Consider the following 27,693-nt stretch of genomic DNA (forward strand, 5'->3'; position numbering starts at 1 on the left):
CCAGGGTAAGCACCCTAGTGGGCCAGGCCAGTTTATTTACCTGCTGATGCGGCAGGTTCGGCCGATCGCGGCCCCCACTGGCCGCAGTTCGCCGTCCCGGGCCAATGGGGGCGGCGGGAAGCAGCGCGGGCCGAGGGATGTGCTGGCCGCGGCTTCCCGCCACCCCCATTGGCCCGGGACGGCGAACCGCGGTGAGTGGGGGCCGCGATTGGCCGAACCTGCTGCGTCAGCAGGTAAATAAACTGGCCCGGCCCGCTAGGGTGCTTACCCTGGCGAGCCGCGTGCCGAACGTTGCCGACCCCTGATTTAGACATTTCTAAGAATAATTACAATATCAGCCACAGTTACACTAGCTAGGCCTGAGCCTAGTATAAGCCAACCAATACCTCCCTTGGGTTAGAAAGAAATGTTAGTCAATATTATTGAATAGCTTTCCAGTATGGGGTTTTAGTACATTTTATGAAGTAATTCATACTTGCCAAGATCAGAGACAGGATACATGACTATAAGGACCATTAGTCTAATGTTTTTCTGGTCATATAATATGTCAGGGTAAATAAGAGAATGTAACCATTAGCTGGCATTAGAAAAAAGCTAGTTAGTATTCTGAAATCCAAAATAGATTAGGAAAATAGCAGGTAAACCTCCCCCTATACTTTTACAGGGTAGCATTTCAGTTTGATTTCATTTATATTTAAAATACTATATAATTAGACTAGGTTTGTTTTCCATGTGTATATTATACATTTGTTTTAACAATGTTCTTGAATGTTGAGAAATGGACATTAAATAGTTTTATACGTAATGCAGACTTAATGGCTGTTGCCAGTATCACATGGTTGGGGAAACAGTTTGTAAATAAATCCCTTTATATAGATTGGTTACAGATCAAATTATTGAAATGTTTTCTCCTAGTTGAATGGCCTCAGGGCATAAAAATCTTTTGTGGCATCATCTTAAGAATGGAAGTGCTTTTATTGAAAAGGCTTTAGAGAGTCAACTCTGATGCCTACAGCAGCCTGACCTCTCCTAAACAAGACTTGTGTGCTTTTGGCCTCTTGCTTGTCATGGGCAGGTGGCATATGTATGCGTGCAGTGCAAGCAACTCACAGCCCCCAGAGACAGAGTACAGGCTCTTGAGGCCAGAGTGGCTGAACTGGAGGAGCATAGGAAGACAGAGAGGTACCTAGAAGAGACTGTTAGGGACATAGTAGAGTGGTCTCACTTCCTGTCCAACAGCCCCTGTGCTGTTGAGGAGAGTCAAAGTCTCAGGGCAGGAGAGCATCAAGCTGGAGTAGAGGGAAAAGATCTCATAGTTGGGACCCACCTTCCAGATGATGTCATGATATCCTCTTGTACTGAGAATATCCCTCTGGGGATAGGGATACAAAGGGTAGGAATAAATGGTCAGTTTTCACAATGGAGAGAGGTGAACAAGTGGGGTCCCCCAAAGATCTGTACTGGGGCCTGTGCTGCTTAATATATTCATTAATGATTTGGAAAAGGGGGTTAACAATGAAGTGGCAAAGTGTGCAGATGCTACAAAATTATTCAAGATAGTTGAGTCCAAAACAGACTGAGGAGTTACAAAGGGACCTCATAAAACTGGGTGAGTGGGGAAGAAAATGGCAGGTGAAATTCAAAGTTAAGTGCAAAGGAATGCACAATGGAAAACATAATCCCAACTACACGTATACAATGATGGGTTCTAAATTAGCTGTTGCCATCCAAGAAAGAGATCTTGAAATCACCTTGGATAGTTCTCTGAAAGCTTCTGCTCAATGCCTCGCAGCAGTCAAAAAGGCTAACAGTATGTTAGGAACTAATAGAAAAGGTATAGAAAATACCATAATGCCACTATATAAATCTATGGTATGCCCACACCTCTAATATGAATATGAATAGAATCATAATCATAGAATATCAGGGTTGGAAGGGACCTCAGGAGGTCATCTAGTCCAACCCCCTGCTCAAAGCAGGACCAATCCCCAGACAGATTTTTACCCCAGTTCCCTAAATGGCCCCCTCAAGGATTGCACTCACAACCCTGGGTTTAGCAGACCAATGCTCAAACCACTGAGCTATTAATAGGCAGCAGGTTTAATACAAACAAGGGGAAGTACTTTTTTGCACAATGCACAAATAACCCATGAAACTCATTGCCTTGGGATATTATGGTGGCCAAAAGTATAAATGTGTTCATAAAACAACCTGATAAGTTCATGGAGGGTAAGTCCACCTATGGCTATAAGCCAAGATGGCAGGGACGCAGCCCCATGCTCAGAATGACCCTAAACCTCTGACTACCAGAAGCTGGGAGTGGAAGACAGGCGTGAATTACTCCATAATTGCCCTGTTCTGTACACTCTTCTAAAGGTCTGGTACAGAGACAGGATACTGGGCAAGATGAGCCTTGGTCTGACCCAATATGGCAGTTCTTATGTTAGTAGAAGCTCACGCATCTTGTCAGTAGAAGCTCCCTCAAAGACAGACACAGCCAGCTCTTCTACCGCTCGTGGCATGAACTGAGAATTGTTCAAAATGGTTAAGTTTAATTTGAAATGGGAGCTTATCCAGACCATTTGTTTAAAGGGTGCTTTATACAAGTCTTTGCTCACTGAAGTCCTCAAGTTACCTTCTCTCTCTCTCAGTCTCCCAATGAGGTGTACAGCTGGAAGAGAGGCTCCTCGCTGGGCAGCCGACATGCTTCTCCTTCTGATCCATTTTACTATGGGAGGCGCAGTAAAACCGGAGTTGCAAAACAAATTAATTGTGTGACTTTATTAGCTACTAATCAAATAGTCAGAATTTTAGCACCTGGAGACATCCCTTTGAAAGAACTTTATCCAAAAGGTAAGAGATTACCTTATTTCAACTATATCAACTGTAGATGAAGGCTTTGTTTTAATTGTAGAGTACTCATGCCGTATGTTTATAACGTGCTTTAAAGAATCAGAAAGCAAACATTTAAAATCCTAACTGGATTTGGGGAGAAAGAGGGAAGTTGCACACATTTTACCAATTCTAGAATGAATTTAGTGCACATTAAAGATCCTAAATTGCAAGATTAGGGAATTAACTCATCTGTCTGCCCACAGAACAGGTATCCTAGTGGAGTTAATCCTAATGGAATTAATCTTAATTGTGCCTTGATTAACTTGACTCTCTGGCCATCTGTGCATGTGCATGCTCTAAGGTAGAAGGGATGTTCGTGAGATTCAGGCACAGGTAAATCTGCTACAGATTCCTTGTGTAGCCTTTGGCAAATCACTTCATTTCTCTGTGCCAGTACATCTTCGGGGCATTGTAAGGCTTAATCCACAATGTTTGTAAAGTGCCTTCACATCTGTGGATGAAAGGTGGCATAATAGAACAAAAGATTTTTATTATACTGAGCATGTGCAATTCCTGAGTCTAACTGCTTTTCTTCCACTGATTTACATGTTGCCTTGGGAAATCATTTAACGTATCTGCCTCAGTTTCCTCATCTGCCAAATGGGATATTATTGTATTTCCTTATCTGCTTCCCAGGAAAACCACATTTGACTATTTATTATATTTTGTGGATGAATGATGGCACTATTTATATATAATTCCCCTAATAAAAACAGATTGCTTTAATGTAATCTACTTCTTTTTAAATTGATTAGTGTTTTATTTTAAGTTATTATTTAAGTCTATTTTATTTTTAAACCACTCAAATGATTAAAATGCTTTTATTGTGGCTGACTCACTCATTCTGATGTGTGAAATCTACTTTGATTTCAGGGATAAAATACATGCCTCTTACCTTCTTGAACTTGTATGAGTAGCAGAAGGTTGCTTATTCACACCATTTATTCTGCGAAACTGAGTTGTCATGTGAAACAGAAGAAAGTTGCATATAAAACAATCATTAATAATCACTGTAAGGTTGGCTTTATGCATGAGCAAATGCTGATGCAGCAACTGTTGCAATTTGTTATAATAAAAACCAAAAAATGTTTGCTCTAAGTATCAAGCCAAATTGGAATAACTTGAATTTGGTGTGTAGCCCTACTTTTCCCATCCTCCCCAGTAACTGGTCAGTTTTGGCACACAGCCTTCCATTTCTATTAAGAATGTAAAATACTTCAGCCAGCTTCTAACACAGTGCAATACATTTTGTCAAGATTGTTCCAGCAGCGGCAAACAAAGAAGTCGTTCTCTATTTTATTGGAACTGGTAACTTGGATAGTAGCTATATATATTTTAAAATGAAAAATAGCAAATAATTTACTCTCCAAAGAATACCAAATAGATCTGTACCCTCAAAATATAAACATAGGTAAGGGATCATGTCATATTTCAATAATATACTTATTAAGTCTGAAAGCAAGGATGTGTAAATTAGGGCTACTTGAGGGCAAACATGCACTTGTGCATTCATCATTTATTGGATATGGATTTAAAATAACTGCTTACTTCTACCACATCACATGAAGGCAGACAACTAAATATTGACAAATTTTATAAATGCTTGTATAGAAATACGAGTCTAAATACAAATATGGGTGCAGATGAGGGCCTGGTATTAAATTAGAATATTGATATAATAGGCATCACAGAAAGTTTTTGGAATGATGATGATCCATGGGATGTGGAAATACCAGGGTACAAAATATATAGCAATGACAAAGTAGGTCAGAGTGGTGGGGGCATGGCACTATATGTGAAATAAAGCATAGAGTCAAATATAGTAAAAATCTTATTTACATAGACTCTCTATGGATAGAAATTCCATGTTTCCATAATAAGAGTATAGCAGTAGGAATATGCTACTGACCACCTTACCAGGATGGTGACATGATTGTGGAATGCCCAGGGAGATTAGAGAGGATACAGAAACCAAAAACCCAATAATAAGGGGAGATTTCAACTATTCCCGTATTGCCTGGGAACATGTTACTTCGGGACGGAATGCAGAGATAAAATTTCTGCTTCTTGGAGCCACTAGTCCTGGAACCCACAAGCAGACAGGCAGTTCTTGATATAGTCCTAAGTGTAGGCAAGATCTGGTCTATAGCTGAACCACTCGATAATAGCAACCATAATGTAATTAAATGTAACATCCCGGGGGCGTGGGGAACGAGAATACCAAAGAAATACACCACAGTAGCATTTCACTTCAAACAGGAGAACTGCAGAAAAATGAGGATGCTAGGAGAATGAAATGCCTGCAAGCTGCAAGGAAACTTTTTTAAAACACAGTAACAGAAGCTCAAACTATATGTTTCAAATAAAACAAAAACAGGGCCAAAAACTAGCAGCGTGTCTAAACAGAGTGGTTAGAAACAAAAAGACATCTTTTAAAAATTGAAAGTCAAATGTATTGAGGAAAATAGAAAGAAAAAGAACTTTGGCAAGTCAAGTGTACAAGTATAATTAGGCAGGCCAAAAACGAATTTGAAGGGCAACTAACAAAAGACACAAAATCTAACAAGCAAAAAACTAAGTACATCAGAAACAGGAAGTCTGCCAAACAATCCATAGAGCGACTGAACGATTTGAGATGCTAAAGGAGCATCGGTCTTTAATGCAGAGGATGTGAGGGAGATTACCACACCAGAGCCATCTTTTTAGTTGACATATCTGAAGAACTGTCCCAAATTGAGGTGTCAGTAGTGGAAGATTTGGAACAAACTAAACATTAATAAGTTCTAAGGACCAGATGGTATTCCCCCAGGAGTTCTGAAGGAACTCAAATATGAAATTACAGAACTACTAACTGTGGTATATAACTTATTGCATACCAGGTGATTGGTAGATAGCTAATGTGATGCCGATTTTTAAAAACCTCTAGAGGCGATCCTGGTAATTATGAGCTGGTAAACCTAACTTCAGACCCAGGCAGATTGGTTGAAACTATTGTAAAGAATAGAATTATCAGACACAGAGATGAACACAATATGCTGGGAAGGAGTCAGCCTGGCTTTTGTAAAGGGAAATCATGCCTCACCAATCTATTAGAAATCCTTGCTGGGGTCGATAAATATGTGGACAAGGGTGATCCAGGATATAGTATACTTGGATTTTCAGAAAGCCTTTGACAAGGTCCCCCACCAAAGGCTCTTAAGCAAAGTAAGGAGTCATGGGATAAAAAGGAAGGTCTTCTCCTGGATCAGTAGCTGGTTAAAAGAAGGAAACAAAGGGTAGGAATAAATGGTCAGTTTTCACAACAGGGTTCCCCAAGGATCTGTACTGGGACCAGTATTGTTCAACATATTCATAAATGATCTGAATAGGAGGAGAGACTTAAAAAAATTAGGGCTGTTCAGCTTAGAAAAGAGACTACTAAGGGGGGGGGGATATGATAGAGGCCTATAAAATCATCAATGGTGTGGACAAAATGAATAGAGATGTGTTATTTACCCTTTCACGCAATACAAAAACCAGGGGTCACCCGATTAAATTAATAGGCAGCAGGTTTAATTAAAAAAAATTAGCTCACAGTTAATATGTCCTTGCAATTTTCAAGATTTTTAAAAGCACTGTGTTTTGGAATGCTGCCCAAATGTACTGTCAGTGGGATGAACAATATGCATTGTCTTCAATGACAGGTAAAAGAAATGAGGTAGAGGTTGCAATAATGCCTGATGGGCATTTTTGTGACCAGGACTTTATTTGTTTTGACATCCACTGCACTATACAACATTGCTCTTTTATTATTCTAGCATCCTAATTGCTGACTATTAGTTCAGTAATAAAATTCAATAATTGCAATGTATAGACCTACATTTAATTTGAAAGTTTATCATTTTCTGATATGTCCTATATAATGTATGTTTAAATTTAATCTGATAAATACAAGTGTAATATTTTATTAATAATACAGCTAAAGTAATTTGCTTTAACAAATTTATTTATTTGCAGATATCACTCCTCCGCAAACAGCTGGGTATCTGGAAGTAACCGACCTTAACTCAAAGAAACTTAAGTACATCCCTATTCCCAGGTATCTGATTTCCATCAGTAAAACAGCCTCATCTTGTAGGAGTAACAAATACAATTCATTAAGCTCTCTTAGTAGGAATAGATGTTGGCTTTTCTTACTTTTTTTATGTGACACATGGGTGGGTTTTCGGTGCACTGTTTCCTTATTACCTGTTGGATTACTTAATGTTGTGAAAGTAATTTTTACTCCAATATGCAGAACTCTTCAGCAGCTGTGTATGGTGTACTCCTCTATTGAAAAGTTGTATTTATCCATTAGCTGGTACTCAGGAAAAAATTGGTGTTAGCAATTGATATTCGAGGTACCTTCCACTTCTCCTTTTTCTCCCTTCCCCTTTTTCTCTCTTCCTTGTCTCACCCTTTCTCTCCTCATCTTCCCTGCTTCCTTCCTTCTCCCTTTTCATCTCTCCTTTCTGTTCTTCATTTTTCTCTCTCTAGGGTCTTATATAGAGAGGAAAGACAGTCCAGTGGTAGAAGGACCTGGGCTCCAAGTTCCTGCTCCACCAGACTGCCTCTGTGATCTTGGGCAAATCACTTAAGTCTGTCTCTGCCTCAGTTCCCAGCATGTAAAATGCAGTTTCTTGCCTCACAGGGGTGTTGGATGATAAATATCTTAAAAATTGTGAGGCCATATGAGTACCTTAGATAGATTGTATGGCCTCCACACTACAGTATCTGACAGCCTACTTCAGCAAGTGCAAAGTATAATTTTAAAAGCATATTTTGCTTATGAATTGACCTTTTTCACAATGATAAAGGTTTCCCAACTTTTCATTGGTACTGCATGTGTGTGTAACCAAAAGGTCTGAAATATTGTATTATATTGATTTTTAAAAAAACTGTCTCATTCCATATGATCTTTAAGGGCATGTATGGAATGAGGCCAGATTTTAGATGTGTTCTGCTTCCTTCCACTTGAACTTTGAGGATACATATGAAATTGTTATTTCCTGAATTTTGAATGCTTCATTTTGCATCACTAACATTCTTTAGTGTAGTTTTTTTAATGGAATCTACTATGTAAATGAGCAATCTACATTTCTATTTATAGTACAGTGTAGTTTTATCTAGAAGTGATTGTTCATCCATGTTTCTCATGGTTTGCATAACCTAAATGTTCTGAATATATTCAGCCAAAGAGCAATTCTGCAGCTCGATCTTTTGTCCAATCAATTTGTAGAGCAAGCATTTGGCATGGAAATGCAGTGTTTGCAGGGCCTCAGCACATAGGTTACAAAGGTATGAATTCATAGTAATACAGATGAAAGTCCTCTTTGGGTCTTTCCTCCAAATCTGGGTGGGTAGCTTATATTCAGAACCTTTTTGGTTCCAGAGGTGCTTCTTATTATGGAGCAGTGATAGTTGCTTCATAAGTGAGATTGAAGCTAGTTTTCCATTATAAGCCCTATTTTCAAACTCCCAAAACGTCCCCCAAAAGGTAATATTCTGCCTGAAATTACCTATACCACATGTTATGTCAACATTAATTCTGCCTGTTAAAGTTTTCAAAAATATGTACAAAGGTCCAAATAGATTATAAAATTCCATTTCCTTTTTAAGGGTTCATTTCTAATACCCTATAACACAATAATAGATATACTAAAACATTCCTAACTACAGAAAGCTAGGTATGTTAGTTGCTACACCATATATTTAATATAGTTAAAATAACAAACTTTATTGCATCACAGGTACAGTGCACTGAAAGTCCTGGAGTTTAGCTTGGCATACTACGATTTCAAGTAGTAGTAAGCCAAGCCGTACTTTAAGACTTTCAGTGAACTATAGCTGTGTCTACACGGTAAGTTACTCTGCGGCAAGCTGGTATGCTGTAGATCACACCCTGGCTTCCCGCGAAGTAACTTGCCATGTAGACAAGGCTTACATCAGTTTAACTTCACACCTTTAGTTACATTGGTGACACTTAGTGTGTAAACCAGGTCTTAGAGAAATTTTCTGTGTTATTTCAAGTTATTTTCCAAAGTTGCTAGCTTGTGTTCTTTCCCGTTTATTTTGTACATTTGTGTTTTCCCTTGCCAAATATTTAAATATTTTTATAATCATAATTTTATCATATCTTTTTATTTCTCTTCTCTGAGCCTTCCTGTAATTCCCAGCATGATAAGTTTAGGATCACTAATAAATTTGCTGCTGGCACCTGAATGAAGATCATTCATAGAGGTTATAACAGTCAGGATACAAATGCTCTTTTGGATTTCTGCTCAACTTCCCCATTTTCCAGTTTTTCTGTGTTGCTTGCTTCCTGTTTGACCTGGTTATCCCCCCTTGTTCTCTCTAAAACAGGGGTGGGCAAATTACGGCCCGGGGGCCACATTCGGCCCTTCAGACGTTTTAATCTGGCCTTTGAGCTCCCGCTGGGAAGCAGGGTCCGGGCTTGCCCCACTCTGTATGTGCCATGGCTCTGTGCAGCTCCTGGAAGCAGCGGCATGTCCCCCATCCGGCTCCTATGCATTGGGACAGCCAGGGGGCTCCGCACGCTGCCTCTGCCCCAAGTGCCGCCCCCGTGGCTCCCATTGGCCTGGAACCATGGCCAATGGGAGCTGCAGGGGCGGCACCTGCGAACGGGACGGCACGCAGAGCCGCCTGGCTGCCCCTACGTGTAGGAGCTGGAGGGGGGACATGCTGCTGCTTCCAGGAGCCGCTTAAGGTAAGCACTGCCTGGAGCCTGCACCCTTGATTCCCTCCTGTGCCCCATGCCCCTACCCCAGCCCTGATCCCCCTCCCGCCCTCCAAACCCCTTGGTCCCAGCCTGGAGCACCCTCCTGCACCCCCAACCCCTCATCCCCAGCCCCACCCCCGAGCCCACATCCCCAGCCAGAGCCCTCACCCCCCTCCGTGCACCCTAACCCCCTGCTCCAGCCTGGAGCCCCCTCCCACGCCCTGAACTCCTCATTTTTGGCCCTACCCCAGAGCCCACACTCCAAGCCAGAGCCCTCACCCCCTCCCACAGCCCAACCCCCAATTTCTTGAGCATTCATGGCCCGCCATACAATTTCGATACCCTCGGGCCAAAAAGTTTGCCCACTCCGGCTCTAAAACGAGAGGACTGATCTCCTTAAAATAGATTGGAGATAGAGGTTATTTATACAGCATATTCTGTGCTACATTTATCTTAGCTATCTTTTATTCAGCTATCAGTATTATGCAAACATCTTTCCACCCTATCTAGTTTCAGTATGTGGTGTGCTTTGGGTAATATAATAGGGCTGCCAGGTCCAGTCTTGATCTCACTTGGATTGTTGATGGAGCATATTCCCTGGTGTACACCTTTCTTGGACCTTGCTCCAATTTCCAGGGTATTTTTTTAAAATTGGCACCATTGCTACAGAAATATTTTCTCTAGTGTCAATTGTGACTGTTAGATAAACCATATTTGGCTTTATTTTTCAGATCAGTGTCTCTCTCTCCATATACATCATGGCTGTCAAAGATCTCGGACACAGATGTTCTGTTGGCGCCACTGGGCAAAGTAGGTTTGGTTACAGTGGATATGGGAGGCAGTGTCAGGCTTTGGGAGACAGGACTTGACAGCCTACAGCGTTCTCTGCAGGACTGGAGAAACATGATTGGACAAGAGGATGGTAGACCTGTGCAGGTAGGACTTTAAAAATCTCAAGTTGAAAACATTAACAAAATGTTGCCAGTGAGTTGAAGTTTCTAGGTTGTTTAAAAAAATAAATTATGATGAAAAGTATCATGAAGTAGAATTAGGCCTAGACCAGCAACAAAAATCAAATAGATCTTTTTGTTGAAAAGTCATGTGGTCCTTTAAGAGCTTATTATAGGTGGAGCTGGTAGTTGGCAGCAGATTAAAACAAACAAAAGGAGGTACTCCTTCATACAATACACAGTCAACCTGTGGAACATGTTGCCAGGAGATGTTCTGAAGGCCAAAAGGATAACTGGATTCAAAAAAGAATTAGATAAGTTCATGTAGGATAGGTCCATCAATGACTTTTAGCTGAGATGGACAGGGACAAAACCCCATGCTCCAGGTATCCCTAAACCTCCAACTGTCAAAAGCTGGGATTGGACAACAGTGGATAGTGCATTTGAAGTTGCCCTTTTCTGTTCGTTCCCTCTGAAGCATCTGGCTCTGGCCACTGTCAGAAGACAGGATGCTGGGCTAGATGGATGATTGATCTGACTCAATATGGCTGTTCTTATGTTCTGGTAGTGATGCCTGTTGTTACAGCTGCCTAACATTTCCAGGAAATCCTCCTGTTTTCAGTTTGCATTTTTACTAGACTTAAAACCATTTGGGCTGAAATTTTCCAAGCTTGCTTTCTGCCTCATGATAGATTTTTTTTTTAAAGTTTTAGTGAAAATATTTCAGTCATTTCCAAAATAGGTATTTTTCCAATATTCAAAGAAATTATTAGGAATTGTTTTAAGAGCTGTACCCCCTCCATACTTTGGAAAAGGGATTTGAAACTTTGCAGGAGAATGGTCCAGTTTCAAGAGTGCTATCTTTTGCTGTCCCCATGAGAATCTAGGCAGATTGGGCCAAATTGTAAGTGTCTGAAAAATTCCATTGCTGAATAGATTTGTAGATAATGACAATATACAATATGTAAGTAAAAAAATATATAAATATCTGTGAGTACTGTGTGTGTATAGGCATGCGTGCGCACACATAAAATATATATACATGTATCAGCTAGTGTGTATGTGCACTACAGCAATATAATGGACAGAATCAGCACTATTCAAATGTCTCATAATCTGTATACTGTTAACAGTTAAAAGAAGTTTTCCTATACTTGAATCAGTAGGACATGAGGTTCAGGAGGATTTGAGTTCTATCCCAGCTTTTGTCATAACTTTCCAAGTGGCCATGCTGGGCGGTATATATACCTCTATATAACCCCATGTGGCCATAAATATGTTACTCCCTTTTTGTCTCTTTGTAATCTTTATATGTAATTATAACTATTTCAGTTTTTATCAATCTGTATAACCCCTTTTCCAGCACTTTCAAATGTGACAGTAGATTTAATATTTTCTAAATAAAATCTTTCCACATTATTTTCAAGAGATCCAGTAGCCCAAAAGTATAAATTGGATGTAGTAGGCAGAAAGTATAATTCTCCTTTCACTCTCTCTTCCTACCCCCAACTCCCATTCCACAAGATCAGTGGTTCTCAAACTTTTGTACTGGTGACCCCTTTCACATAGCAAGCCTCTGTGTGCAACCCCCCCCCTTATAAATTAAAAACACTTGTTTACATATTTAACACCATTATAAATGCTGGAGGCAAAGCGGGGTTTGGAGTGGAGGCTGACAGCTCGCGACCCCCCGTGTAATAACCTCGTGACCCACTGAGGGGTCCCGACCCCCAGTTTGAGAACCCCTGCACAAGATGTTCTGCATTTATAGAAATTTGTGCAACCACTGACCTGTTCTTGTTACTGGAGCTCAGCAAATGCCTTTCATAAAAGTCATGAGAAAAGAAAACACTCTTCCAGTACCACATTTGTGGTGTTATTTATTTAGGGTTACCATATTTTAATAAAAAAAAAAGGAGGACACTCCACGGGGCCCCGGCCCCGCCCCAACTCTGCCCCCTCCCCCGAACGCTCTGCTCCTCCTCCTCCCCTGCTTCCCGTGAATCAAATGTTCGCGGGAAGCCTGAAACAGGGAGGCAGCAGATAAGCTGGGGCTGGGGCTGGGGCGGTGGCGGGGAGGCACGAGGAGGCACGGCCCAGTCCGGCCCCCCCGGCCGAGCGGCTCCCTCCGGCGGCCAGCCGGCCCTGGCCAAGAGGCTCTGGCCCCGGCATCTCTGGCCCGGCTCGGCTCGGGCCCTGGGGTGCTGGCCCTAGTTCCAGCAGAGCGTGCCGGCCCCAGCCGAGCACCCCCGGCCCTAGCGACTCCAACTCAGCTTGGGCCCCAGGGCACTGGCCCCGGCCGAGCAGCTCCGGCCGGTGGCCGAGCACCCCAGCCCCGGTCCCAAGCGGCGAGGGCCCGGCCCCGGCCCGGCACCGGCCCTGGTCGAGCGGTGCCGGCCCCAGCGGCTCCGGCCCCAGCCCCAAGGCCCCTCCCTATTTTCCCGGACATGTCCAGCTTTTTGGCAGTTCCCCCCGGACGGGGATTTGAGGACCAAAAAGCCGGACGTGTGCGGGAAAATCCGGATGTATGGTAACCCTATATTTATTGCTTTACCAATGCCAGACATTTTCATTGTCAGTAAAGTAGTGCTAGCGCCATCTAATGGCCAGATGTAGTCGGTTTTAATCAGAGCATTTTGGTTGTTGTGTATCAAGTATCAGAGGGGTAGCAGTGTTAGTCTGTATCCACAAAAACATCCAAAAAAAAATCTGTTAGTCTTTAAGGTGCCACCAGACTCCTCATTGTTTTTGGTTGATGTGATTCATAGCAAAATATCACTGTTCTTATCTTGGAAGAACAGTGTCAGGATTACTGGCTTTAATTAGTTTGTTCTGTAGTGCTCTTTTGATTCAGTCTCATCGAATTACTATAATTTCAGTCAACTCAGCTGAATATTTTAAAAATATCACTTTGTGCTTGCGAAGTATACTTCATCTGAAAATGTCAAAGCACATTACAACATTGAGTAATATTTATTACAGAAAGGCTACAGGATTTTCCCAAACTCACAGAGTAACTCAGTGGCAAGTTAGTCATAGAATTTAGTTCTCTTGACACCAAATCTTCCTAACTACCAGACACGTTGCCACTTTTTTGTTGGCTATAAGATTCTAAAAGTTAGAGATAGAAAAGTCCTCTTAGCACATCTACTTCTTCCTTTTGACCATGCAGGAGATACGTCTCCTATCAGGGCACTGTCAGATTTTAAAATTATATAACATTGATTTGAACTGAAAGGCTGAGAAGAAACCCCACATTTTGGTCTGCAAACTCAGACCATATTCATTTCTGCACGTTTTTCAACTTTATACTACTTTTTTTTAAAGGTCAGGATTTTGAGATATTACAAATCAAACTTGCTGCAAAATGCATTATTTTCAGCATACAGCATTTTATAGAGCCGCAAGTAAATAATTTCTCATTTAGCATTTAACTTATCTTTTAAAAAAAATGTTGGCACACAATATGTGCACATTGTGAAATATAAATTTACCTGATGTGGGGAAGTGAGAAGGCACTTTTTCCATATGAGGTTAGCCTTTTAATGGACATAGACGTAATAGCTTTGTTTTATACATAGCATTTATTTTCATAAGCTAAGGGATGATATTCAATGCATAAATATGTTCTCAAGTTATCCCCTATCAAAAGTAAAAATTATTACCCTGTCTGAAAGTAAGCAAGAAACAAGAAATGTGAATTTAACCTTGGCCTCAGGAGATACTGACAAGCTGCTCTGCTAAAAAAAAGCTGCATCTAAATATTGCTTAATACGCACATGTGAAGAATCAAAAGTGTCTTGCAATTGTTCAAGTTGTTGGACTTTTCCCAGGTATTTAATGAGATATTTCTGACCTCTCCACTGAACAACACAACATGTCTGCAAGGCTTCTGTCCTTTGAAGCAAAATGGTTTGAAGTCTTTGATAGGAAGTATGTTCTGATAGCTGGGGACAGGCGTCCAAACAAGTTTTAGTTTTAGCTTCTGGACTTGTGCTTTGGTTTCCACAAGCAGGCGTTAAACCTCAGAAATAGGCAGTATGCACATAAACGGGCAAACAAATGGAAAGCAAACAGTATTTAAATAAAATGTCAACAAGGACTTTCTCTGAACTTTCTTTAGATACAGCAGTCCACGAGGCTAAACAAATATGGATAGGTTTTAGGCAAAAACACAACTGTTCCATTTGGCCTTTGTATTCATCAATTGGGATCCAGTGGTATAATCTTTTGTTAGCCTTCAAATCTGTCAATATTTGTTTTGTATTGTATATACACTCAACAGTGTTCAAGCTGCTGAAACCGTGAGGCTACAAAAAATAGTTTCTAAAAGTACAATTACTTGTTAAAAGTAATCATAAATTGTCCCTATTTCATAAAATGTTTGGACTCTGTGTGTGTCAGGGATTTTATATAATATGCCAAAATGTTTACATATGGGTGTCTGAAGTTAGGCTTCTACGATCAGATTTAGGCACCCAGTAAAGTGGCCAGATTTTCAAAAGTGCTGGACACCCATTTATGTCAATGGAGTTACTAGATGTTCTGCGAGTCCAGCACTTTTGAAAATCTGGCCACTTTAAGGTGCCTAAGTATGGGCTTAAAAGCTTTCCTTTAGGCGCCCATTTTTAAAAGAAAAAAAAATTACCCTAAATATTTTAGGGCAATGTACATAGAACCCTCAGTAAGTTTAGTTGGTTGCTATTAGAGGGCAAACCTAGACATTAGAGATAGAAAAGACCTATTCAATTCTGCCAGTGCCTGTTTGTCTCCTACAGCACATTATTGAATCCTACGTCCCATCTAGTTTTCAATGACTTCAGAATTGAGGGTTCCTCCACTCACATCACAATATTTATATAAAAACAAGCTTTGAGATACATTTTAGAAGTTGCGCAGAGTTTAATAATCTGTAATTATACATCAGATACTTTATATACCTGAAACATTCAGAGCTAGCTTTCCATCTCCAAATACAGAATTAAAATAAATTACTCATTTTTGATAAGTTGCCATCTAGCAACATTCCCTGTGGTCAGTACTCTTCAAATTTTACTGTTGTAAATTGCTGCCAAAACTGGAACATGAAACTTGCTTTACTTAGACTCAGGGTCAGAATTCCATGTGTAGAAAATTATAGTCAAAATGTTAACACTTTCAGAAGCCTAAATAAAACATCTGAAACACCAGTCCCTGGTGAATACAAGTGCAAATAAAGTGCTTGGGTTAAAAAATTGCAAAAGATGTGTACAAAATTTCCCACACATTGCAGACCACCAAAATCCAAAACCACGCTGCCACTGGTGGCTTACCAGAGACGTCCGGCCAATGCACTCTCATATCTCCATGGTATTTTCATCTTTGTAGCTGTGCTGCTAAGTGATCCATTGTGAAATGTGGCCAAATTCTCACAGTCTCAATCTATACAATACCACCATAAAAACTTGTCCATTAGATTCAAGGCAGTTTCTGTGTTCTGGGCACCACGAGTGGTTGCAGAAGTGAGCTGCTCTATCCCAAACCAGAGCTTTTGCCTTTAAAAACAGTGGTAGTTGGAGAGTAGGGTTGTTTTTCTTGAAGTATGTGTCAGTGTGCATCCCATCGTAGGTGCACATGCATCTCATGCACACAAGATCATAGTCTTCTGAAAAGCAGTTTCTATTGGAGGGCACAAAGCGCAGAGCAGCCACAAACCTCCCTTGGGTCCCTCTTACCGCCCATGGCAGAGAGGCCAAACCAGGCGAATGTCCGACCCCTCCCCCCACTCTACTCTGTAGAGGCATTCAAACTTTTGTCAACCAACTTTATGAAGAAATCTTTATCTTCACACTCCCATCAAATTGGACATCGCAGAAGACTATTGGTCATCCTGCTGTACACCAAGACGAGGGGCTTTGTGCCAACCACCACACCTCATGGTGGACTCATCCCTCTCAAGAATGGTTGATTGTTTTACTTATTTGTTTTCGGTAAAGAGAAACATCATGGGGGGTTATGGTCTTTTTGGCCTCAGCTCTGGCCAGTTGGCACTTTATTAATGTGACACTCAACCAGTGTTCCCACAAAACATGAATCTGGCTGTGCCCTTACCCAGGTAACTGGGAAAGTTAATGCTTTATCCTTATATAATACTCTTCACATCTCAGAGAACTTTACAGACATATCTACTCTTCACGAGATCTATGTGAGGTAAGTATTATCACCACTTTGCATATGGGGAGACCAAGACAAAGAGAAGTCAGGTAACTTGCTCAAGTTCACATCAAATCAGTAGGAAAATTTGAAATAGAATCTAGGAGTCCTGACATCCTCACACCGAAGAAACTGAAAATGCCTGCAAAAGATTGCCTAAGACTTTGGATACTAAATCTTTATGTTATAATATGGCCAGATCTGGGGTATCAAGACCAATTAACTCAGAGCTAGAGCATAAAGCACATGCTTGCTATTGTGAAGAGTACAATATAGACAGATTGAGCAAAATTCAAGGTAACTGAGTAAATTGATTTTTTCTCAAATTAAAATGCAGCAAAGCAAAATGGCTTACTTCACAGCTCTCCTCGCAGCACTCAAAAGAACGAGTCAGAGAATGTGATGTCTTTTTTAAACATAGCCACATAAAACATCAACTAATTTTATCATATTGCCCAGCTCAAACATTAAAAAGGACAATATGTTTCTGTTCACAATAATTAACAATCCCCTCCACCAATAACTAAACAATTTAATGTCCTTTGCTTTTATGTGCCTAGAGGTGCACATATACTGTGATTAAAAAAATCCTGTGTCTCAGAATCTCAGAGCCCAGGTTAATTGACTCGGGCTCAAACTCGCAGGATTTCAGAGCCCAGGTTCCAGCCCAAGCCCAAATCCCAAGCCCAAACATCTACATTGCAATTTTTAGCCCCTCAGCCCGAGCCAGCTGACCCCTGGATTAGCTGCGGCTGTGCCATGGATTTTTTATTGCAGTGTAGATGTACCCTAACTGAGAAATCATCCAATAATGAGAGAGCTTCTCTTGATTAGACAGCGTTTGAGTGGGTTTGGCAGCATTGCATAGTGAGATTATGGCACCCAAGATTCAAGATTTCTTCTGCAAACAATTTATTGACGTTTATTAGATTTGAGGAAATTGTGAGTGAACAAATAGGGATGTAAGTTGTGTACTTAGAAACACTTAAAATATATATACTCTCAGATAAAAACTGTTAAACTGGAGTTAAAGTTGAGTAACATCAGTAATTTATTATCCCAAAAATAAGCATTATAAACCCAGGAAATTCAGAGGTAGGGATAAACTTACAAGAAATTCAAACATGTTAAGGTATGGAAATGTACAGGTAAGGCATCCAAACAATCTTAACTCTGCCATGTAGCAATGCCACGAAATAACCAGACAGTTGTGATTAGTGTATAATACTGTTTGTAGGCCCACATTAGTTGAGACTGATATTTTTAAAGGAACATTAAAATTTGTAGAAGATAGAGATAGTTACATGAAAAATAAATATACATCTGTTTTCCCTTGCAAGAGTTAACTCCTAGTTTATTAAAGGTCAAAACTCTGCCAATGTTGCACTGTAGGGTTTCATAGAGTGTCCGCCAGTCACCAAAAAGAGGAGCCTCATGACTGCAGTAGCCCCTTAACCTCCTGTTCTCCTCTCCCAGGGTTGTTTGATTCTGAGATCCGTGCAGTTGTGATCCACTAGCTCCTTTCCCAAGTCCCTCTACCCATTAGGGTGCACGGAACACTTGAAGGCTCCCTCCATCCTTCCTGTCTTCCCCTCAGCCCACCAAAACTAAAGCACTTTTTTCCCTGCCTTTAGGACCTTTTGCATACATGGTGCAAGATTTAGCTGCAAGTGAATAATAAGCCATAAATTAGTTTCACTGTATAACATTTAAAACATATTAGAAAATGTGAGCGTTAATAGAGACTCTCCTTTTCATTCTGTAATCTTCACATTTTGCACTAAAATATGCGGCACAGTGCATGCAGACCACTGAAATATGCACCCAAAGTATGGTTGAATTAATCTATGTTACCAGTAACACGTCCAAAGATATAAATTTACTGCAACCTCCCAGAAAAAAATTTAATTATTGTGGCTTTTACTCAGCACAGCTCAGCCATGCCTCTGCTGCCTCTCCCTGTACTACCGCGGCTACGTTGCTATTTATACTCATGCTAGTTCGATGAGAGCTAGCGTGGTTATATGTACACGAGCAGGGGAAATCAAACCCTTAGCTCGTACTGTAGACATAGCCTTAAAGAGGCCTAGTCTTCAGACTCAGGAGAACAAAAGTTCTAGAATTCAGCAACAATATCTAAGACTCGTAATTGTAAATAGCAATAGTTCAAACTGCAGGGAGGAAATGGGAGAAAAAAGTGAGGGGGAAAAACCTAAAATGAGAATTTTCATAGACTAATAATTGATCAGCAGAGAAAGACAGCAAAGCCTTAACCTCGTCGCACATTGAGGAAAGATTAGTTTTAGGGGTCCTTGAGTCTTGTATTCCCAGTAGAGCTCGTTGGAAATTTTCAGGTGAAACAGTTTCATTGAAAAATGCCAATGCCTTGTAGTAAAATGTTTCACTAAATGTATTACAGATTTGACAAAACTTTCATTGCAACACAGACTGGTTTCCATTGGAAACCTGCTGGTGTTTCAGGCTTCACAGCTCCTCAGGAAGTCAGCCAGTGCCTGGAGCCCTAGCTAGAGCCAAGATTCAGGGGTCAGGTAAGATCCCCACCCCGTGGCAGCATCCCTGGGAACCCCAGCTGGAGCCAGGGGCCAGTCATTTAAGTAGTCCGTGCCTCGGTATCCTCATCTGTAAAATGGGCTTGGTAGCTACTTCACCAGAGTGCTGTGATGGTATATTTATTAATGTTGTAAAGCACTTGGAGATCCTCAGACGGGCAACACTTCTGCACATAGTTACAATGCAATTCAAGGGAGTTACTCTTAATTACTTTGGAGTAAATCCAAAGCAACATTAAGTTCAGAGTATTATTTATATGTCTGAAGGAAAAGGATCCTGGAAGGTTTTTTTGTTTTTTGTTTTTTTAATGGCAGTTTCTTTTCCTTTATCCCCTGAGATGTCCCCCTTTCCTCTCGTGTAGTCTGAGGGCAGATAAGTTGTAGTTGCTTACTCAATTCTCCATAATTTTCAGGCAGACCTGGAGCATCCTTTTTTCCTTCCTCTCTTCAATTGTGCATAAGCGACTCTATAGTAAGTTATTCACCCTTTAAGTGGGTTGATACTTTTATTTTTATCCAACTCATTTATTATTTCCATTAATTTCCTGCAGCTGTAAAATACTATACTGCTCGAGGAAGTTTAGCACAAAAAAAGCTTAGTTGCTCAAATTTACTTCTAGAATTAGGTGTTATTGAGACCTAGTGACTGTTATATGATTGCAACTTGCACGTGCTCTACACCCAGAAAAGACATCGGTTCAATCTTGTGCTCACATGCATCAACTCAGTTTGGAACCCAGATTGTTGAATTGGAGTAAAATTATAAAAAGCTCCCAAATCCTTTCAAAAGTGACTTTGGCGTTTGGAAGCTGAAGTCCCATTTTCAGTGAGACTTAGGGTCCTAAGAGCTTATAATACTTTTGGAAAGGACAGTTAGGGTCCGGAGTCACTTAAGTGCTTTGGAAAATTTTATCCTTTGTCTGAAATATTTTTCAGTTAGTGTTGACAGGGGCAGAGGGGAGTTTTATTCTTTAACATTGCCTTGAAAAATGAGCCTTTCTATGACATTAAATGCCATATTTGTCATGAAGTTTGTGCGGAACATGGCTGCAATCTTTCATATCATGTTAGTTTAACTTCTGTAGTATGTAAGATCTTGGAAAAAATCTTGAAGGAGAAAGTAGTTAAGGACCTTGAGGTGAATGGCAATTGGGACAAATTACAACATGGGTTTACGAAAGGCAGGTCGTGCCAAACCAACCTGATCTCCTTCTTTGAGAAAGTAACAGACCTTCTAGATAAAGGAAATGCGGTGGATCTAATATACCTCGATTTTAGTAAAGCGTTTGATACAGTTCCGCATGAGGAATTATTGGTTAAATTGGATAAGATGGGGATCGATAGGAAAATCCAGAGGTGGATAAGGAACTGGTTAAAGGGGAGACTGCAGCGGGTAGTACTGAAAGGTGAACTGTCAGATTGGAGGGAGGTCACCAGTGGGGTTCCTCAAGGTTCGGTTCTGGGTCCGATTTTATTTAATCTATTCATTACTGACCTCGGAACCAAATGTAGGAGTGGGCTGATAAAGTTTGCGGATGACACAAAGTTGGGAGGCATTGCCAACTCGGAGAAGGATCGGGATATTCTGCAGGGAGACTTGGATGACCTTATAAATTGGAGTAATAGTAATAGGATGAGATTTAATAGTGAGAAGTGTAAGGTGATGCATTTAGGGATGACTAATAAGAATTTCAGTTATAAGCTAGGGACGCATAGGTTAGAAGTGACTGAGGAGGAGAAGGACCTCGGAGTCCTGGTTGATCGCAGGATGACTATGAGTCGGCAATGCGACGTGGCTGTGAAAAAAGCTAATGCGATCTTGGGATGCATAAGGCGAGGTATTTCTAGTAGGGACAGGGAGGTGCTGCTTCCGTTATACAAGGCGCTGGTGAGACCTCACTTGGAGTACTGTGTGCAGTTTTGGTCTCCTATGTTTAAAAGGGATGAACTGGAACGGGTACAGAGAAGGGCAACTAGGATGATCCGAGGAATGGAAAACCTTTCCTATGAAAGGAGACTCGAGGAGCTTGGTTTGTTTAGCCTAACCAAAAGAAGGCTGAGGGGGGATATGATTGCTCTCTTTAAATATATCAAAGGGATAAATACCAGGGAGGGAGAGGAATTATTTCAGCTCAGTGCTAATGTGGACACGAGAACAAATGGATATAAACTGGCCGTGGGGAAATTTAGGCTTGAAATTAGACGAAGGTTTCTAACCGTCAGAGGGGTGAAATTTTGGAACAGCCTTCCGAGGGAAACGGTGGGGGCGAAAGACCTCTCTGGCTTCAAGATTAGGCTAGATAAGTTTATGGAGGGAATGGTTTGATGGGATTACGTGATTCTAATCAATTAGGCAATAACGGCCATCGCTGGTAAAATGAGGGTCTGGCTAGAGAATCTTGCCTGTATGCTCGGGGTTCTGCTGATCGCCATATTTGGGGTCGGGAAGGAATTTTCCTCCAGGGTAGATTGGCAGTGGCCCTGGAGGTTTTTCGCCTTCCTCCGCAGCATAGGGCAGGGGTCGCAAGCTGGAAGATTCTCTGCGACTTGAAGTCTTTAGATCACGATCTGGAGACTTCAACAGCAGAGTTAAGGGAAAGTGGGGGGGTCAGCTTTTGTGGCCTGCATCATGCGGGGGGTCAGACTAGATGACCATATTGGTCCCTTCTGACCTTAAAGTCTATGAGTCTATGAGTCTATATCTGATAAAAGGAAAGATATTTAAATGACATCATTTACTACATATAGCTACAAACTTTCTTGTTCATTAATTGAAAGGGTAACATTTTCCATATTTTTCTTTTACGAGAATAATTGCTTATTCTCACCACATGAGGGTATCAGTGAGCTAAAAACGCTAACGATTCTCATCTATTAAGTATCCATGCATTTGGAATAACCATATTTGTGAGAGTCAGACCAGGTGGGGAGAACCCCAAATTCCTGCAAATTTCACTCTGTGGGCTAAAACAAGGGACTCTGAAAGAGATGAAGACTGGGGATTTTAGAATTAGTCAGACTCTCTGAGTGAAGGCTGCACAGTCAATGTCTGGAATTCTCAGTTTCATGAGCTCCAGGTATTCCAGCTCTGACCCATCCAGGATCCTCCCTGATTCTCAGTGATGGGAAGTCTCTGCCAAACATGGTGACTGACACCACTCTGGCTCTGTGGCCTCTCCCTAGCCTGGGTGATTGGCTGTAAAGGAGATGCGGGAATAGCAGATAGGTGCTGTCCTCTGAAACAGGTCACTGACGTATGTGGAGAATGAGACTAGAAAACCAACAACCTAGAGACCCCGACATGTTCATAACTTCAAAACTCACTGCTGGGTGAAAGCAGCTCAGCTCCTCCCTCAGTTCATTATCATCATCACTGAGACAGATATTGCAACCCCATGCAATGTCTTTGGGGACCATTGTATTAAATTTATGAGTGGTTTATGTATGATTGTGTTCTGCTTCATTGGGGAGGGTTAGCACAGCTCCTCCAGGATTAAGGCAAGTCGCAAAGGCTAAACAATTCCAGAGAAGTTCCACCCTCGGGGTGGTTTGCATATCCTCGTTCATCCTGGGTTTTCCAGAGACTAGGAAACAAAGAAAGGCCTTTTGATATAAAAAGATGAGATTGAACTCACTTGTGGCCTTTTGATTCAACAAATAGTAGGATTGCCAATTTTCTATTGCAGAAAACTGAACATCCTTGCCCCGCCCCTGCCCTGCCCCTTCCTGAGGCTCCGTCCCTGCCCAACCCCTTCTCCAAGGCCACACCCCTGCTCCCTCCAGCCCTCCTCCCTCTATCGCTCGCTCTTCCCTACCCTCGCTCACTCACTCATTTTCACCGGGCTGGGGCTGGGGGTTGGGGTGCAGGAGGGGCTGAGGCCTCCGGCTGGGGGTGCAGACTCTGAGATGGGACCAGGAAATGATGCATTTGGGCTGCAAGAGGGGTCTCTGGGCTGGGAATGAGGGGTTTGCAGTGCAGGAGGGGGCTCAGGGCTGTGGGTTGAGGTGCGGGAGGGGAGTGCAAATTCTGGGAGGGAGTTTGGGTGCGGGAGTGGGCTCAGGGCTGGGATATGGAGTTGGGGTGTGGGATTTGGGCAGCGCTTACCTCAGGCGGCTCCCAGAAGCGTCTGGCATGTCCCTCCAGCTCCTAGGCAGAGGATAGGCCAGGTGGCTCCATGTGCTGCCCCCGTCCACAGACGCCACCCCCGCAGCCTCCCTGGCCGCCCTGTGCCTAGGAATCAGAGGGACATGCCGGCTGATTCCGGGAGCTACGCAGAGCTGGCAGCTGCAGTCAGCCGGACTTTTAGCAACCGAACCACCAGAGTCCCTTTTTGACTGGGCGTTCCGGTCAAAACCGGATGCCTGGCAACCCTAGCAAATGGACATGCCTTTCTGTCCATGGGGAGGTCCCAACCCTTGCTGAAGGGTTGGAAGGGATGTTGGTCTGTCAGACTTTCCATGTAGAAGATGGGTGATTTCTGGGTGTTTAGCGTGTGGATTTAAATGTTTGTTGTTTTTTATATGTTTTGTCTGTAAAGCTTTTTGCCCTATGAATTAATGTGTTTGCTTGGAAGAGCTGTGTGGCCTCTTGTAAAAACACTGTCATTGTCCTCTGAGAGAGTGCCTCTTTTTAGAAGGGAGTCGGTCAAAGTGTCCCAATCCAGACACAGGTGTTGGCTGGAAACCTGAGACCTGACTGGCACTCCTGGAATGGATCACAGAGCGGGGGAATGCAGTGACATCATCATCAGGGCTGCCAACTGAAATCAGAGCCTCATTGTAGGCACTGTAGAAACGCGTAACGAAAGACAGTCCCTGCCCTGAAGATTTTACAAACTAATTAGAGAAGACAGACAAAGGGTAAGTGGGAACAATAATCCCAGCTTTCTCCTAGAGCAGGCAGATCCAGTACAAAGTGCCTCTTTCTTTCCCCTAGAAATGTGGGAGACCATAGCTCGCAAAAATAATCTGTTGCCCAAACAAATCATCCTTTAGTGCTGTTGCTCAAAGTGTCTGCACCAGTGAGTGCTGTGGCCTTAGATTGATGACACTGTTATCAAACAAAAATAATAGTTCTGCCATTATTAAACTTACTCTGTAATCACTGTAAAGACACAAGGTATCAAAATGTTAGTTCACATAATATGTTATAGTAATACTAGACGTAGGTGGCTCACCTGTAAAACAAAGCCAGCAGTTCAGTCTGTTCCACAAAGCTGAGCTGTAATATCTCAGATCTGTACTTTCTAAAGGAAAATTTGACATTTGGTCTAGCTTGCGGGCCCCAAGGCTGTGGAAAATTATCATCTTTCTGCTTTCATATGCAGTTCCTTTCAAGTTTTCTTCTGCAAGTAAATCTCCCTATTGTTTGCAAATCAGAAACTTTGGCTTCCCTTCAGCTTTGTTCCCATTATTGACTCTCTGGGCTAATTTAAAAGAAACTGTATTCTGAGATATATCCAAGTTAGCACATGAGATGCTCATTTTTCAAGTAAATCAGTCCTCATTTCAGCTTGGTGAGATCAGAAATATAAAATGGTCAAACATTGTTCTTGAATCTGGTTAAACGTTTCACTCTGAAAGCCTGAATTCAAATCCTGGTTAGATCCCAAATGAAAATGACTATGGTGGACTCATCCTTGTCTCAGATGTTTGTTCAAATCGCTAAAAGTCGCAATATATCTTATCATCGGCATTCTGAAGATAATCAGGACTGGAATAGCAGCGATATTGTGTCCAAGAATTGATGTACATTGGCAGATCTACATGGGCTCACATAATGCTGTCCCACACAGTGGATAAAATGTATATGAGTGCCTAAGTCACAAGTAACAAATTAAAGTCAATGGGACTTAGTTCCTAAGTCATTAGACGCTTCTGAAATTTTTGCCCTGTCTCTTTAAGCAGTACTGTCAGTCTTTCATTTTTTATGTAACAGATTCACCCAATAATTTTAAAAGACTCAGCATTAATTTAGCATGGTTTCTTTTGCATGAGGTAAAATAAACTGCCAAACAATGTAATTAGAAGCTAATTAGGAGTTCTTTGAAAAGAAAATGAGAAGTACTTCTGCCACAATCTATATGCTGTAGTCATTTGTTACTTGGTGGAACAGCATGTTAGGAAAGCCATGACCTCATAGCTTTCAAACAAAAAAAAATGCTTTGGAAACTTGTGGTGATGACAGATAAAAAATGGAATTTACTCATGTGTTAATAAAATACAGAACATGTTGCAGTAAAACAAGATGCCCAATTCCGTGTCTTTTCAATGTTTCAGTGTGTTCAGCTTGCGATAGGGTTAGGATGATTGAGGGAATCAAAATACTTTTTTTAGTTAATCCTGTTTTATTTTTGACTGACCAATATACTGTGTGTGTACCAAACCATCATATACTAGAGGAAACGTGCTTTCAGCATTTTCAGATCTGTGTGGGTACATTTTTTCAGAGTTTATGAAGCTTTCTTACTAGAGACATAGTGCTTACGTGTTGCTAGAATTTCATGATATAGTTTAAAGAATTAAAGGGGTTGTGCCATTTTTGCAGGAACACAAGATAATTGTCATCACTGTAGGTAAATCCACTACAGAGATGCAACTATCAATGTGCTAGGACTGGCAATATCTTTGACTCTTTAATTCTTACTATTACAAGGAGAATAGGTAATGAAGGAGAAATTAAATGTTTCTGACCAGTAAGATTTTTTGTGTAGACTCAGGAGAGAACAAGAAAGACAGGAACTGAAGAAAGGAGCAATGAAAGTTGTAGATGGAGTTGTATCAGTGAAACTGTTTTTGTAGTATGAGAAGATGACGTGTTGTTTCTGCAGTGATAATATTTGATACACTCTGACATAAAAAAAGATGTATTAGGAGAGATGATGTGAGTATTGAAGGCCAGTTTGTAGTGAAGGCCTCGCTGGAGTCCTAGACATGGCAAACGGTATAAACCAAAGGTGGTGAACCAAAGTAGGCCTTAATAGACTAGCAATACTGGGTGTCAACTTGAAACGCCACTTTCATGTGAAAATTCACCTTTGTGAATTTGGAAAAAGCATGAGAACCACATGATCTAGTGGTTTAAATACATTCCTGGAAGCCGTTTTTTCTATTCCCATCCATGTCACACTTATATAGTACTTTCCAAACATTTAGCAGCTAGATATTATTCTCCTATTTTACAGATTGAAATGCAGAGGTTCAGAGAAGATACATGATATGGTCAATGTCATACAACTGCAACTGCAATAGGGCTGGGCTTTTACCCAGGAAATGTAGGTTCTATTCCTGATTTGTATGACCTGGGGCATGTTACTTAACAGAATCTCCGTGTATACACGCAATAATATGTGTTTACTAAATTAATGTTTGTTGTAAGTGTAAGGTAGTATTAAGACCAGAGTTGGGATAGTACTTGGGGACTTTCTGATTCCATCTGTGGCTTCTATGAACTTTGTCTCCATTTTACCTCCTTATCCTCATAGTAGCTTTTTACAAACTGGTAAGGGTAAATTTTTTAAGCAAAAGTGTCTTTTAGATATTTTCACAATCTTCAGATAGTGAAAAACATTTTGCATGAACTATTATCTAATCATTTTGAAATTTTGCAAAAATGCCTCAATTTTACAGGCATTACACAACATCCAAACCAGGCAAATTTCAACAGCAACAATCAAAACCATTCTGAGTATTTCACCCATCACTAACACTAGTACTATAATGATGGTTAGTAGCTTTAGGGCAGTATTGAAAGCACACAGAATAACACATACATTAGTGTTTTCTTGATTGATAACTATGGATAGCGTTGACCCTTTCCTGTGGGCTGAAGTCAGCACTATCGACATCAATAGTTTTCCCATTAACTTTAATGAAAGCAGGATAAAATCCCATAGCTACAGCAATAAGAACAGTGAGGGGTTTTTGGTTTTTTGGGGTTTTTTTGCCTGAGTCCCTCTCCTGCCCAATAGTTTTCTACTCTCATGCTGATTATAAAACATGTTCTTCAAATCTTCACCAGAAACTGTTTTACATTAAAGAGAAAGAGCAGCACAGAACACTATTCTGTACTTAAATAGCAACATGCATATAGCAACTTTTGATATCAATTTAGCCTGAGTAGGAAATTCAGTGCATTTTTGAATATGTATTCACTATAGTGTTGTTATAGAGAGTGTTCTGGGAAAAGATGTTATTATGAACTGTTAAATGTAGCCTAGGGCAACATTTTTATAAATCCTTTTTACAGTTTAAACAGTTTAGGTCCAGGAAAATCCATAGTCTTGTACACAAACACTGAAGGAGACACTTCATTCTATGGGGAAACATA

General features: G+C 41.2%; 1 protein-coding gene across 1 annotated transcript in view; it reads left to right on the forward strand.

Annotated features, from left to right (window-relative positions):
* The window catches only part of LOC113406051 (von Willebrand factor A domain-containing protein 8-like), a 258,349-nt gene that overhangs the window by 187,443 nt on the left and 43,213 nt on the right, over window positions 1–27,693 (forward strand). Inside the window, exons 33-35 of the mRNA XM_029910690.1 lie at window positions 2,652–2,853; window positions 6,892–6,973; window positions 10,384–10,588. Coding sequence (XP_029766550.1) covers window positions 2,652–2,853; window positions 6,892–6,973; window positions 10,384–10,588 — 489 coding nt within the window. The remainder of the gene's footprint in view (window positions 1–2,651; window positions 2,854–6,891; window positions 6,974–10,383; window positions 10,589–27,693) is intronic.

The sequence above is a fragment of the Terrapene carolina genome, unplaced genomic scaffold (genome assembly GCF_002925995.2).
Source record: "Terrapene carolina triunguis isolate 2854851 unplaced genomic scaffold, T_m_triunguis-2.0 Scaffold17, whole genome shotgun sequence".
In the NCBI taxonomy this organism is placed as follows: Eukaryota; Metazoa; Chordata; order Testudines; family Emydidae; genus Terrapene; species Terrapene triunguis.